The sequence below is a fragment of the Clytia hemisphaerica genome, unplaced genomic scaffold, assembly GCF_902728285.1.
Source record: "Clytia hemisphaerica strain Z4C2 unplaced genomic scaffold, Clytia hemisphaerica genome assembly, whole genome shotgun sequence".
NCBI classification, from domain to species: Eukaryota; Metazoa; Cnidaria; class Hydrozoa; order Leptothecata; family Clytiidae; genus Clytia; species Clytia hemisphaerica.
Window position 1 is genome coordinate 1 of NW_027104432.1, and position 13,217 is coordinate 13,217.

General features: G+C 35.3%; 1 protein-coding gene across 1 annotated transcript; it reads right to left on the reverse strand.

The window, feature by feature from the left end:
* Window positions 1-139: 139 nt before the first annotated feature.
* Window positions 140-7,319, reverse strand: LOC136820590 (transient receptor potential cation channel trpm-like; the record flags this gene model as incomplete). The annotated part of the gene is made up of 14 exons (XM_067076782.1): window positions 7,199-7,319; window positions 6,855-6,925; window positions 5,964-6,099; window positions 4,070-4,243; window positions 3,478-3,838; window positions 3,249-3,314; window positions 2,739-3,025; window positions 2,464-2,539; window positions 2,160-2,296; window positions 1,904-2,035; window positions 1,379-1,489; window positions 1,231-1,263; window positions 980-1,096; window positions 140-351 (listed from the first exon to the last, which is right to left on the reverse strand). Coding segments are annotated over exons 1-14 (2,024 nt in total), but the record flags the coding sequence as incomplete, so codon positions are not given.
* Window positions 7,320-13,217: the final 5,898 nt, after the last annotated feature.

Consider the following 13,217-nt stretch of genomic DNA (forward strand, 5'->3'; position numbering starts at 1 on the left):
ATCGATAAAGATACAATTAGCAAGAATAAGAAAACATCCTCATTATACATGTACGGGCGCCAAACCGAAGGCTCCAATCACAACTTCATTCACTTTTAATAACATTAGGTATTGAAAGAAATTGGAGAAATCAAATTACTTTTCATTGGCCTCCAATTGCTGCAGAAGAGCTTCATCTACCGAGGAGAATTTGTGGCGACAACCTCTCTTCATCTCTCTGTAGATCTTTCTGGCCATCAAGGCTCTGGCTAACACTTCATCGCCACGTCTCCATAACATCACAGCCATTTGATGCATGTTGCAAAAGACTGCCCACAAAAACAGCTCACCGAATGGGTACACTAACTTTTGCTGAAGGTGATAAAATAATAAAAAATTGGAAGTTCGAAATTTCGAAACATAATCCTTTGCAAGAGAAAATGAGCTTTTCCAGAAATAGTCCATGTTGAGGATATCGGATATCCAGGGGGTTAATGATTTTTGTTAAAAGTGGACATCCAGGGGGTTAAATATCTTCAAGGGAGCGGATATCCAGGGGTAAAGTGTCTTTTCAAGTAGAAAATACGATATCCAGGGGGTTAATCATATTTTTAAGGGGGTCTTTACTAATAAAGTAGGGATATCCAGGGGGTTCGATACTTCGAAAAATCAAAAACCTAAACAGTGGGGGTAAAAAAAATTTCTGGAAAAGCCCAACGTCAATTGGAGAATTAGTTATATTCTATCAACACTATATCAAACCTTTCCGTATCGAAGTCGGCGTATGACATCGTATATGGTGAAGCGCTTTTTTAGCCAAAATTGTGATTTGTAAAGTGCTATTTCTTTGCTTTAAACTCTATGAATGGAAATGAGTTTCAGAGTCCGGGAAAGTAAAGAAATATCAGAATTTAACAAAAATTGTATTTTTAAAGTTTGAATCATTTTTGACAACATTTCCATCAAGGAGTGAAGAAAATACTTTTCTGATGGTACTTACCAGAGGAGCGTAGGACTTGAGAGCATCGTAAGGAAAGAGGTCGATACCACACAGATCAATCAATGCTTGTTGAATCAATTTCAAATGTATATATTCCGTTTTCTTTCCGGCTTTTCTCTATTATGTGAAAGCAAAATGGTCAAAATAGACACGTGGTATGAATGATTCAACATACTTGTCATCTAACGAGCTTGATGGAGATTTCAAAGTTAATACTTATGATATTTTTTCTAAAAGAGAAATTCACTTACAGAATAGTTCCTCCGTTGTTCGTCGACAGCCATCTGAAAAAAGCAGATAGTTATTGTTTACATCTTTGCTTGGAAAAGACTGACAGAAGTCATTACATGGACGTCAAAAGAGGAACGCTTTAGAAGGTAAATACAAAAGAAAGAATACCTGGTCACGGTCAAGCTCATTCTGAAACTCTTTTACTTTTTCATCATCTAAAAACAATTTCAACCAGACTTTTTCTTTCTTCACAAGTCCTTTGTACTCCATCTCATATCGCTGGAAAAAGGTTGAATAAGACACGATGAGTTGCATAACATATTAACAATAACACTGAAGACCGATGGTGAGAATGATTGATACTACAACTTTCAGCTCTAATCTCCTGGTTGATTGAAATTCGATTGACGTTTTTGCTTACGTTAATTTATGATTTCCTGAACTTAAGAGATTAACCATGCTTGTTTTCGTGAAATTCGGATTAAATCACCCTCGGTAAAATTTCGAAATGTTTTAAATTTTCTTTGTTGCACTAGGGAAATTTCAAAAAACTTCAAAATTGACCTCGGCAAATTTATCCCGAATTTCTCTCATAACCATGAGATTACTAGTACAAATACTGCTTCTAAATTAGAAAAGACAACCCTTGGTTACTGAATTGAATGTTCATAAAAAATCTAAACATAGACAAACCTTGAAATAAAGATAACCCAGTTGATTGTAATCGATCACTTTGATGTCAAACCCCGTATCTAGTAACAATTCCACTGTTGCTACTCTGTTTTTGTGCATTTCTTCGCATAAGAAATCCTCCAACTCTTTTGGCTATAAAAGAATTTGGATTACATTTTAGACAACGCCTCTCCAAATAATATATCAAACGTTTAGAAGTTTGGAAACAGCTTGACTGCTTCACATCAAAAATAAATGTTTCATTGACGACTCTTACATGATGCGTGAACCCTATTCCTCCTTTGAATAATTTCCTTTTGGCCACGTCAGCTCTTTTCCAGGTCGATGCAAGTTCCAATTGTTGAAAGAATTTGCGGTCAACCTTCAACCCATCGAAACTTTTAGATGGTGCAGCTGTAAAATCATTGCAATTTTAAATTTATCTTATAAATAAGGCTATTCACCAAAGTTATTTATTGTTATTTTCAGTTAAATATGGTGAAAACACAGCAAAGGATGAGAATTAGACTGTTGAAATTTTCTTGTTACATCGTTGCAGAAAGTCAGAAATAAAATCTTACGTTCCGGACGTTTCAGCAAAACTTCAAGAATGACTTGATCCAGAGAGAGATTTTGATTGGCATGAAAAATGGTGATCTATGAAAAATGAAGGAACTTTTCTTAAAATGTAACCAGGAAGAGTAAGAAGTGTTCTAACAAAAAAACTCGCCAACAATGACATTTACTTTTATATTCAAACCGGCTTTTGGTGAACATAGATGAAATGTATGTATGAGATGAAACTTTAATCTTATGAAACTCTTTCAAGACGGAAAATCCTCGTTTTTTCACTTACGCTACTTTTAAATTTTGCACATTTCAGCAATTGTTTCAAAACTTTTTGTGAATCATCAGAATAATCAAGAAAGGTCTTTTTGATCTCCTCTTGAAAGATCTTAGCCATGGATGCGATATCTTCAGTATCGTGCTCATCGTACAGTTGACATGCTTTGCACAACAAGTCTGCTGCTCCTCCAGTATCTGCCACCAAGATCAATGGCATGGTCTTCATCTCCAAGTTCAACGAAGCGATCTCAATGGATTCCGGACCACCATTCACCATGATTTGTATCGCTGGTTTGACTGGATTTGAAGAAAGTATGACTGTTCTAGATATTTGTCTGATTTGGGAGGGTACTAAGACAAGTTTTTCACATTGCCTAGTTTCTCTTACCTCTAAGGATCAGGGAAGCCAAACGCACAAATACCCATTATCTTCCAACTCTGGTAACCCCAGGTTGTTTGACAGTAAATTGTGGCACAGTGATAGAAAAGACTTTCTACTTTCCTGAATACGAATACTTACAAGTTTCCTCAGAATAACAATCGGTTTGAGCACAACGATGCGGATCTGCCAGTGGTCTAGTTACCACTAAAAGCAAAACAAAAAACATCATATCAAACATGACCTTTTTAAATTAGGGTAAAGCTTAAAAAACCTTGAATAGCTAAAGTTAATAAGAAGATTACAATAGGACGCAAGCAGTAATTTTCAATGAATCAGTAGAAGCACAATTAATTTGAGATAAAGTCACCTTGCTGTACTGCGACCAGCTTGTTTTCCAATTGTGATCGGAATTGATTTGCTTTATGTTCATGCCCTTTGGGAAAATCCACCAAAAGAAAATAACTATGATCTTTATTTAAGAGAATTTCATCTGCTTGACTTTTCTCTTTCACCATTTTCTGGTCGATGGGATGAACAACTGGATATTTGATGGCTGTCTGTTCATCATTCGTGGCAAGGCTTTCACGTCCATTTACAATGTCCCAATTAGCAATTCCCAAAAGAACTGTTTCGTTATATTTATGTCCTTGCAAGATGTCACCCACCAGTTTGTGGACACCACAATCAATTCCACATGTTATGATCCATGGTTTCATCGTCTCCGCTATCTACATAGGGAGGTTTTTTATTTTTGTGTTACGTGATGTAGAATTAGATTTTTCGAAAAAATTTTTGAATAACATGAAAACTTTTTTCAAACAAGCGTGGAGTCAAGAAAGGGTAGTGGTGAAAATGTTCTTAAGTTAGCAAAGATAGATACTAGAGAAAAAATATTATTGGTGTTGATTTCCTTTACACTACTACTTTAATGTTATATGATTCAAAAGATAAGAGATTACCCAACGAAAACTTTGAGTGAGAGATGATTGAATTTCTGGTGACAGCTTGACATGTGTATCGTAACCACCAACCACCGATATCAATAGTTGAAGTTCGCTCAACCTCAAGTCCCATTTCTTGGAAAACAGATGCACTACATCACTTGTATCAGTTGTGTCTGCAAGCCTCAGAAACTAAGGATGAAGAATAAAAATTACCATTAAATGGTTGCTATGGTATCACCTACTCTTAGATGGCCAATAAACTTATTTGCTAACAATTTATTACAACCCCTCCGACCTTATTAGAAACCCTCATCCCCCAGTTTATCAATTTTTGAAAAGAGCTTATTTTAGACAGTGTCTTCATGCTGAGTCAGATAAATTAAAGCTTTTTTACGCAACGATATCCTGCAAACAAGTGAAAGATCAAAAGTTGTTTCGAGATGTGACCTTCTATTGCATTTGTAAACATAAAAATAGCAAAGTTGATTTCGAGCAAATTTACAATCGAATGTTTTGATTATAAGATAGAAAACGTTATATTTATTATAAACATAAAAACATTCGAAAGAGTATCAGTAAAAATCCCTTTGTTTGAGGAATGCATTTTTATTCAATACATTTTCATTTTCCAAAATCTTTTTCTAATCTTGTCGCACCTGTTTTACTACATCAGCATCATCGGACCTTTCAATCAAAACAAAACCTTTAACTCTAAGTAGCCTGGTCTATAATTATCTTATTTTGGGGTATTTATAGGCACAACATCCTATCAATTAGGCCCCCTCTTAACAAGAGGTTAGGTTTTGAGAATAGACCAAATATTTGAGGTATAACTATAATCCTTGTCATCGTCCACCTGTAGGCAAAACGTACTGTCGAATATTTTTAGATATCCGATAGCAAAATATCTCTTATGTAGCAGCGAGCATAAAGAAAATAGTTTTTTGATCAAATAATTATTTAAATGTCACATATATAAAAACAGATAAAAAGGAAGTTCTTTTTAATTCAAATTCAAATTCAAATTCAAATTCAAAACTTATTTATTCGCCTGCATATCATTAAAAATTTACATATTTAATTTTGTATAAATTAGGGGAGGGGATGCAGGCCAGGAGTCCATCCAATAGACGTTTCCGTCTAATCATATGGAATGGCTACCTGGACGCAGATTTTTTTTCTGTGGGGTTGATATAACTATTAGAGTAACAATATTTCAATATTCCAAATAACAAAGTAAAAAAAAAAACTCAACGTAACTATCGACAAAAGAAAATATAGTTATATAAGTAATCTTTTGTTTTAATAAATCAAATTAGAGTATTTTTATATCTATATGGACTTTCATTTTTCTGGTATGCAAGAGGTCAATTTTGAAGGAACTCGCTTATCTTTTTTTTGATCATATATCCAGATAATGGTTGTAGATCGATTTTAGTATGTAATATTAGCTGGTTCCAGTTTAAAAGAGATTGGTACTTAATCGATTTCAATCCATAGTTTAATGTTTTGGCTTTTGAAATTTTTGAAATTTTGAATATTTTTTAACAAAAGAGAAAGGAAATTCGAACGTTTTGTAATCAAAGAGGAAAACACAATGAAATTGACATCCCTATACAAGATAATAAAACGTTCGAAAATGTCATATAAAGAGAGAAAAGACTGGATGCAATACACGATAGGGAGAATTAAAATGCTTTCCTGCTCATTGGTGAACGATAAACCATATATTCGACGTGAAAAATCGGATATCGAAATTATTCATCATCAAGCTCGACTGAATAATATTCGATATCCGATTTTTCTTGTCGAATATCTGCTTAATATTAAAATGAAAATTATTGCTCCCAGAAGCTTCATCGACAGCACATCACATTATTGTGGCTATTATCGAGTTATAGAAAACTACCTTAGCTATGGTCTTTCTGCTGGCTTTTAAAAATTCCAGCTGACCATAAGCATTTGTGTTAACAAGAGAAGGTTCTATTTGTTCAACTGTCTTCTTTTCATCTTCTTCTTCTCCATCTTTGGAGTCTCTGGATATTCTATAAATTAATTAATACGCTACACTTAACTGTGTTGACTCCTTAGGGGGGCTACCCTTTGGGAGTTGTATTTTATGACATATTTGCTTATTTTATACACTTTATGTGATCTACTGTTTTATCCGATGTAATTAGATTTCTGTTTTACTTATCTTAGACTATTTCTCTGAAAAACCCAGAAGGGAGTTCTAGTCGATGTTTTCGTTTTTATACTTCAATCTAAGTCTGCGTGCATATTCCCTTGCGAATTTTCTTTGAATAATATCTGATTTTTCAATTTTAGCCATTTCTTTTGTATTATTACTGCGGTATTATTATGCAATCGAATAGAATTTTTTTGATATTTTATTGTACATAGTTATAGCTTTTAAATTGTCTTTATTATTTACATTTTTGTGAAATTTCTAGCTTCCATTATAAAAAGGATATCATTTTTTGTTGAGCTATATGCTGATGAAGTCACGAAAGACAACGAAAATTTCTACATGAGCAGTCGCTTCGTTTTTGTTCTCTATATTTGTTGCTTCAACATTTTACGTTGTCTATAAATTAATACATATGAAATAAGCTCTAAAATTTAAGAAATAGACCTTATCGGAGTTTTTGACTTTTCTGAAAAAGAAGAAGAAGAGATTTCTATTGGAATACACTCGAAACAATCCCACAATGCATCGCTTTTTTAGAAAAATAAAAAACTCTGATAAGGTTATTCATGAAAATCCCTGCGTTCTTACTTTACACTTTATTCAAAGTACCTTTTTCCATTAGATATTGCTAATGCGACATCTCCATAAATCTTAAATCTTTCAAAAAAATTGACAGGGTTCTAAAAAGAAATTCAAATACAGAGATAAATTATCTTAAGTATATAAAGTATTGAATCTATCAATATTAGTAGCTGGGAAAGGCATCACTCGTGTGTCTTGCTACTAATGAGAGGTTATTGGTCCAATTTTCACTCTAATTTACCCTTTAGCATTTACTCTTTCATTAATAACAATAAAACGAGCAGTTTAAATTTTCAAATGTATAGTATTAGAAAATTAACAATACAAAAGTCAGGATAGATTTTGAAACATTTTGTACGATTCATACTCACACTATTTGGCGCATCTTCATAGTCTGTGTCACTGTCTTCACAAGATACAAATTTTGTCATTGGTATATTTGCAGTATGTTGTTCTCCATCATTAGCTTTTTTGTTTATCATTGTAATACTGATTTCTGTCACGATTGCAAGGATATAATTTTTATTAATATGCAGGGTTGACCAAATCTTTCTCTGACAAAGCAGAACTGTATAAATCATCAACGTTAAATTATTAGTTCGTTTGACATTTCTCAACATTATATATAATATCTTGACATCCATTTCAAAATAAAAAACAGAAATTCATGTTATACTTTCATTGGAGTTTTCACATCTTCTATTCAAAGCTCAAAATGGGTCTCATGAACTATGCTACTCCCAAGACTTAACTTTTGAACTTTAAGTGCAAGAACTCTTTAATTATTTCAATAATTTTTAAAATTATATTACATAACCAGTAAAGTAAAGAGATCTGTAACCATTAAATTATTATTCTATTTTTAAAAATTAATCCAAAGGGTGCGTATGCACATTTTCCAAGATAAAAGAAATAAAATAATAACAATAATATATAACATTAACATATAAAATTGAAAATTTTCAGAAATTTTGCAAAGAGAATTTCAAAAATGAAAATCTCGAGCAAGAATAATGAGTACTAAGAAGTAAAAGTGCTGATAAGTGTTATCCTCAGTCAAAGATTCAGACAAATCAAAAATAACAATATCCATCACAGGAAAAGTGCCATATGATATCAACAAGTTGTGTCTGTATTTTAAAATACAGGTTCACTTGGAAAAGTCCCAAACATGGCCCGAAAGCTGGCCTTCGTTTGTTCAGACCAGGTTTTTCAGAGGCGAAAATTCAAAGTTTTGTAGCCCAAACTTGGGCTGATCATTTAAGGGCCTCCCCAGCGGTTTGTGTGAATGCGTGAATGGGCATTTTAGGTTGATCGAATACCCATTGAAAAAAAAAAAATGAATGCGTGAATTGAAAAAACTTGCGTGAACGTGAAATCTGGGCTATTTTGTGCGTGAACACGTGAATTTCCCTTTTTTCCACCGATTTTCCAATGTTCAACCTATTTTTCCCAAAACCTGAAGAATCGGGGTTATTGCCTGAAACTCAAGGAAAATTTGCATGAGTGCATGAATTTTGAACGAAAATTGCGTGATTGCGTGAATTGAGGGTCCGCTGGGGGGCCTCATTTAATGTTCAGGCCAAAAGAATGTTTTGCTATTTCTGCCCAAACATGACCAGAATATGTTTGGGCTATCTTTGGGCCATACTGTGGGTTCTATTTCTAGCTACATCTCAAGTAAGTTACAGCATGTCCAAATAAAAAGTGAACCAGTTCCACTCACTTTCAAAATGTTAGACCAGCCAGGTCATTCGTTTGAGGGCTATGCATGTTAGCCTCCACCATCCAATGATGCAAGTTACCCAATCTCACAGTAAGCCTTTGTAGGCTAATCAAGATTGAAAACTACCGATTTCCCTGACTATTGTATTGGACTGACTATACACAACACACATGAACACGACATACTTTAATGGGATAAATTTTCGCAGGGATTAAATTTCGCGGTTGAGCTCATCCGCGAAATTTTAAGATTTCGCGGGGATTAATTTTCGCGGATGAGGGATTTCCTGATTTTTTGCGGGGATTTAATTTCGCGGATTGGGGTACAAATTAAAATTTTTGGAAAGGGTCAAAACATTGAAATAAAAATTTTCCAGGAAAATTAAGAATTTTTTTTTCAAGTAATAAGAGGGTGTTTTGGAATAGGGCGAGGAGATATGTATAACAACTATCCCAGACGTCTGCACTCGATAGGATTGATCATCAGAACGGCTCGATGACGGATCGATATGTGATCGATGGATTACTTAACGATCCGGATAGGAGATCGATGGAAAATTCAGCCATTAAAAAGTCTTGAGTATCGATCCTTCGTTGATCCATTATCGAGCTAGTATTTCAATTGAGTATATATACCGATTCGTCATCGATCGTTAATCGATTAGTCATCGATCGTTAATCGATTTGTTATCGATCGTTAATCGATTTGTTATCAATCGTAAATCGAGTATGAGTCGATCGGGGTCGATTTAAGATCGATAAAAGATCGATGATAGATCGATAAATAACCGATACCGTGAGAATGGGTAACTTGCATCAGTGGAGGCAAACATGCATAGCCCTCAAATGAATGACCTGTCTGGTCATTAAAATACAACTACGCAGCTCCACTCGCAGCTCTACTCTACCATTTTTGTCTTGATTGAACTTTGTATTTTAATGACCAGCCAGGTCATTTATTTGAGGTCTATGCATGTTAGCCTCCACTGATGCAAGTTACCCATTCTCACGGTAACTAATCATAAGCTTAAAAAAATCTTGAGTATCGATCCTCTATGGATCTCCTATCCCGATCGTTAAGTAATCCATCGATCACATATCGATCCGTCATCGAGCAGCCGTTCTGATGATCGATCCTATCGAGCGTGGACGCCTGGACTATCAAAAATTGAATTTGAACTTCCATGGTGCGGAGCTAAATTTTCACAGCCTATTTGGGAAAAAATCTTACATATCCTTTTAAATGTTTAATTTAATCCAGTTGGATTACCCTCTTGCATTGAAAAGCTTTTAACAATAAGCGATCACTTTTGATAAAAAATTTTTCAATACCTCTTCCAACAGCTTCCAAGTTTGTAAATTTGTGAAGAAAATTTTGAGGAAAACGATTTTTTGCTAACAAGCATATCGAGGATTTGACCTTTTTCGAGGGTTGCATGCCCATGTAGAAAAAAAATAAAAAACGATAAATAGAAATTTCGCGGATTGCAAAAAAAAATTCCAATTTTCGCGGAAACTAATTTTCGCGGATGGGCCTTTTTCAAATATCCAATGGGACTTATTTTCGCGGATGGCACCCAAATCCTCGAAATCCGCGAAAATTAATCCCCGCGAAAATTTATCCCATAAAGTAACAAAACAAAATCCTTTCCTTCTTGCCTTTTAATAATCACCTTATTGTTATTGAATGAATATAAGAAAAACAGCACAAAAGGTAGCAGACCTACTTTATCAAAGCTTGTCAACTCCAAAACCAGCTGGCTTGTTGATTTGTTCCAACAAACATCCTTTGGATGGCCAAAAAAAGAAATACTTCCTTTTAGCTCTAAAAAATTGATATAAAAAATATTATTTTGAACCATGCCGAGACCGCCATTATTGTGTTTGTTTATACACCCGTATTGAGTCATTTGTTCTGCGTATTGAACTGAATCATGTGCTCGAGAACATTCCAAGAAAGGGCGTCGCCACAATATTTTTCAAAAACGTTAATGATTGGTTGACTCGTCCAAGCAAGAGACCGGGGAAAAATGAAACGTTTACCGCCCCAGTCTTTTTTTCACACCCTAAAGAGTGTAAAAAAGTGTAAAAATAGGCATGAATCGAGTTTAGGGTAAAAAATTGAATAATAAAGTGGCACGCGCCTGGACCGCATGTATGCATACATCTGCTTTGTCACCCAAATCTCCTTAACCCTTTCAGTCCCAGAGTTTTCACAGCTACTTTCCCAGAGCCGTAAAATGAGTTTTTGAATGCATTTACTCATGCTTCAATATCTCTGGAATTACTAAACCTAGGCCTCTCAAGTTTTCACCCTTTTTCACTTATAGTATGAGGATCATTTCGATAGAAAGAAATTTGCAAAATGACGTCATCAGCGAGTCACGTGACCAGGGAAAGGCAGAAAAAAAAATTGAACACAGCAATTTTTTGCCATTCAATGACAATTTTTTTTATGAAAAAATGGTTTAAACCCATTCACAACAGTATCTACTAACTTAAAAAAAAATTGTTTGATTAGCCCTCATAGAAAATCATAATGATTGATAGAAGTTCTAAAAAATCCCATTTTCGGCCTTACAGATTTTGCTTGCAAAAATTTTTGCAAACAAAACTTTTTACTCGAAAAAGCTTTTTTTACGCGGTCTTTTGCACACGACGCGCTATCTCATCGTCTTTGAAAGCTACTTAAAGACATAATTTAAATAACATTTTAATGGTCATTCTGTATATATTTTTCGTGTAAACAATATTTCGACCTGCTTCTTGGTCCAGGTCTTTGTCAGGTCTAAACAATACAAACGGTTGAAGGCGCTACCTTGACTTTTTTGACGTCAAAAAAGTCAATGTAGTGTCTTCCCCCTAATGTGCGAGAGCATTGGCTTCCAAAACCTAGATGTCACATACTGACCATCGTCTAAATTAAGACCATGGTCACTATGTGGCGCCGTCTGACGGAATTGGATTTCCAATGCTTCTCGCACTTTTCTATCAAATTTGTTCTCTTCAGTCTTTAAAAGCCTAGCTTCGTTCCAATTAAGTCCTTGGGTACAGTCTTTAGCATGGTTAGTTATACCCAAAATGTCCCATTTTTCGTCTTCAACGTTCTTTTTGTGTTGGCTGACACGTGTGGATATCTTTAACCCGGTCTCGCCAACATATCTTTTACCACATTCGCATTCTATCATATACACACCAGGGTGACTGTTAGGTGGTAGTCGGCTTTTGTTCTTAGAAGTTAGCAAAGTTTTTAGATTTGAACCACTCTTGAACACTGTTCTGTACCCAGCATTTCGGAAGGATTTCCTCAGTTTTGGGCTCAGACCAGGTATCCAAGGTAATTTAACGATTGGTAGTTGCTCTGGATCATTTCGATTGTCAGTTGTCTGGTTCCTGGTTCTGTCGTAATCGTTTGCGATACGGGTTAAAGTATTACGATCATAACCGTTCTCGACAAAGTTATTTATTAAGAAATCAATTTCTTCCTGACGGAATCGGTCATCACAAATTCTGTACGCACTTCGACAAATTCTGTTCGCACTTTGTATGAAACTTCGACAAACGTGTTGCGCGATCTTAAAATGACAAAACCACCTAAAAACAATCTCAATTCTCGACAACGAAAAGCACTCAAAGAACTTAAATCCGATAACCAGAATGTTATTTACCCATTTGACAAAGGTGCTGGTCTTGTTAGAATCGATAGAGATGATGCTATCGCGAAAATAGAAGAACAACTCGGCAACACGGAAATCATCACACAAGATCTAGACTATGCTATAGTCTAAGACGAGTTTCATCTAAGAGGAACAAACGTGAAGACGGGAATTTTTTTCGGGGGTAGCTGTTGTCTGTTGTAAACACATCTATCCGCCGTGAAACATATTATGTTTTAGATAATATACAAACTATGTTATATCATAATAATACATTATACGGACGATAGCATCGTCTACACAAGATCCAACATCGACATTGGCACAAAAGTTTCAGAATACACTTCGACCCCTTCACCAAGCTGGGAAGTTCACTGATAAATAGTACAAAAAACTGTATCCATCCAATCCGATACCACCTCGAATGTACGGAACCATCAAAGCTCATAAACCGGAAAAGAATTACCCTATGAGAGTGGTAGTTTCAACTATCGGTACTCCATCGTACGGAACTTCAGAATACCTTGTGAAAATTATTCAACCAACTCTAAACAAAAACAACACAAGGCTCAAAAACTCGTACACATTCGCTGAGCTCACTAGATCCTGGGACGTTGACCCCGATGAAATTCAAGTGTCGTATGACGTAGTAAACCTCTATCCGACAGTACCTGTAGAGGAAGCTACTAACATAATCGTCCAGATGCTTGAAAACGATCACGACCTACCAAATAGGACAAAGCTAACGGTTGAAGACATCCGAACTTTGATTGAACTTTGTCTATCGAAATGTTACTTCCTGTGGAATGATAAACTGTACCGACTTCAGAATTCGGCACCGATCGGTTTAGCACTAATGGTCGTAATCGCAGAAGCTTTCCTACAATATCATGAACAAAACGCACTTCAAGCAGCCAACGCACACGACCCTCCTGTTGCACCTAAATCCTTCGTTCGTTACGTCGACGATAGCCATGCCCGTTTCCAAACCGTCCATCAAGCTGAAAAG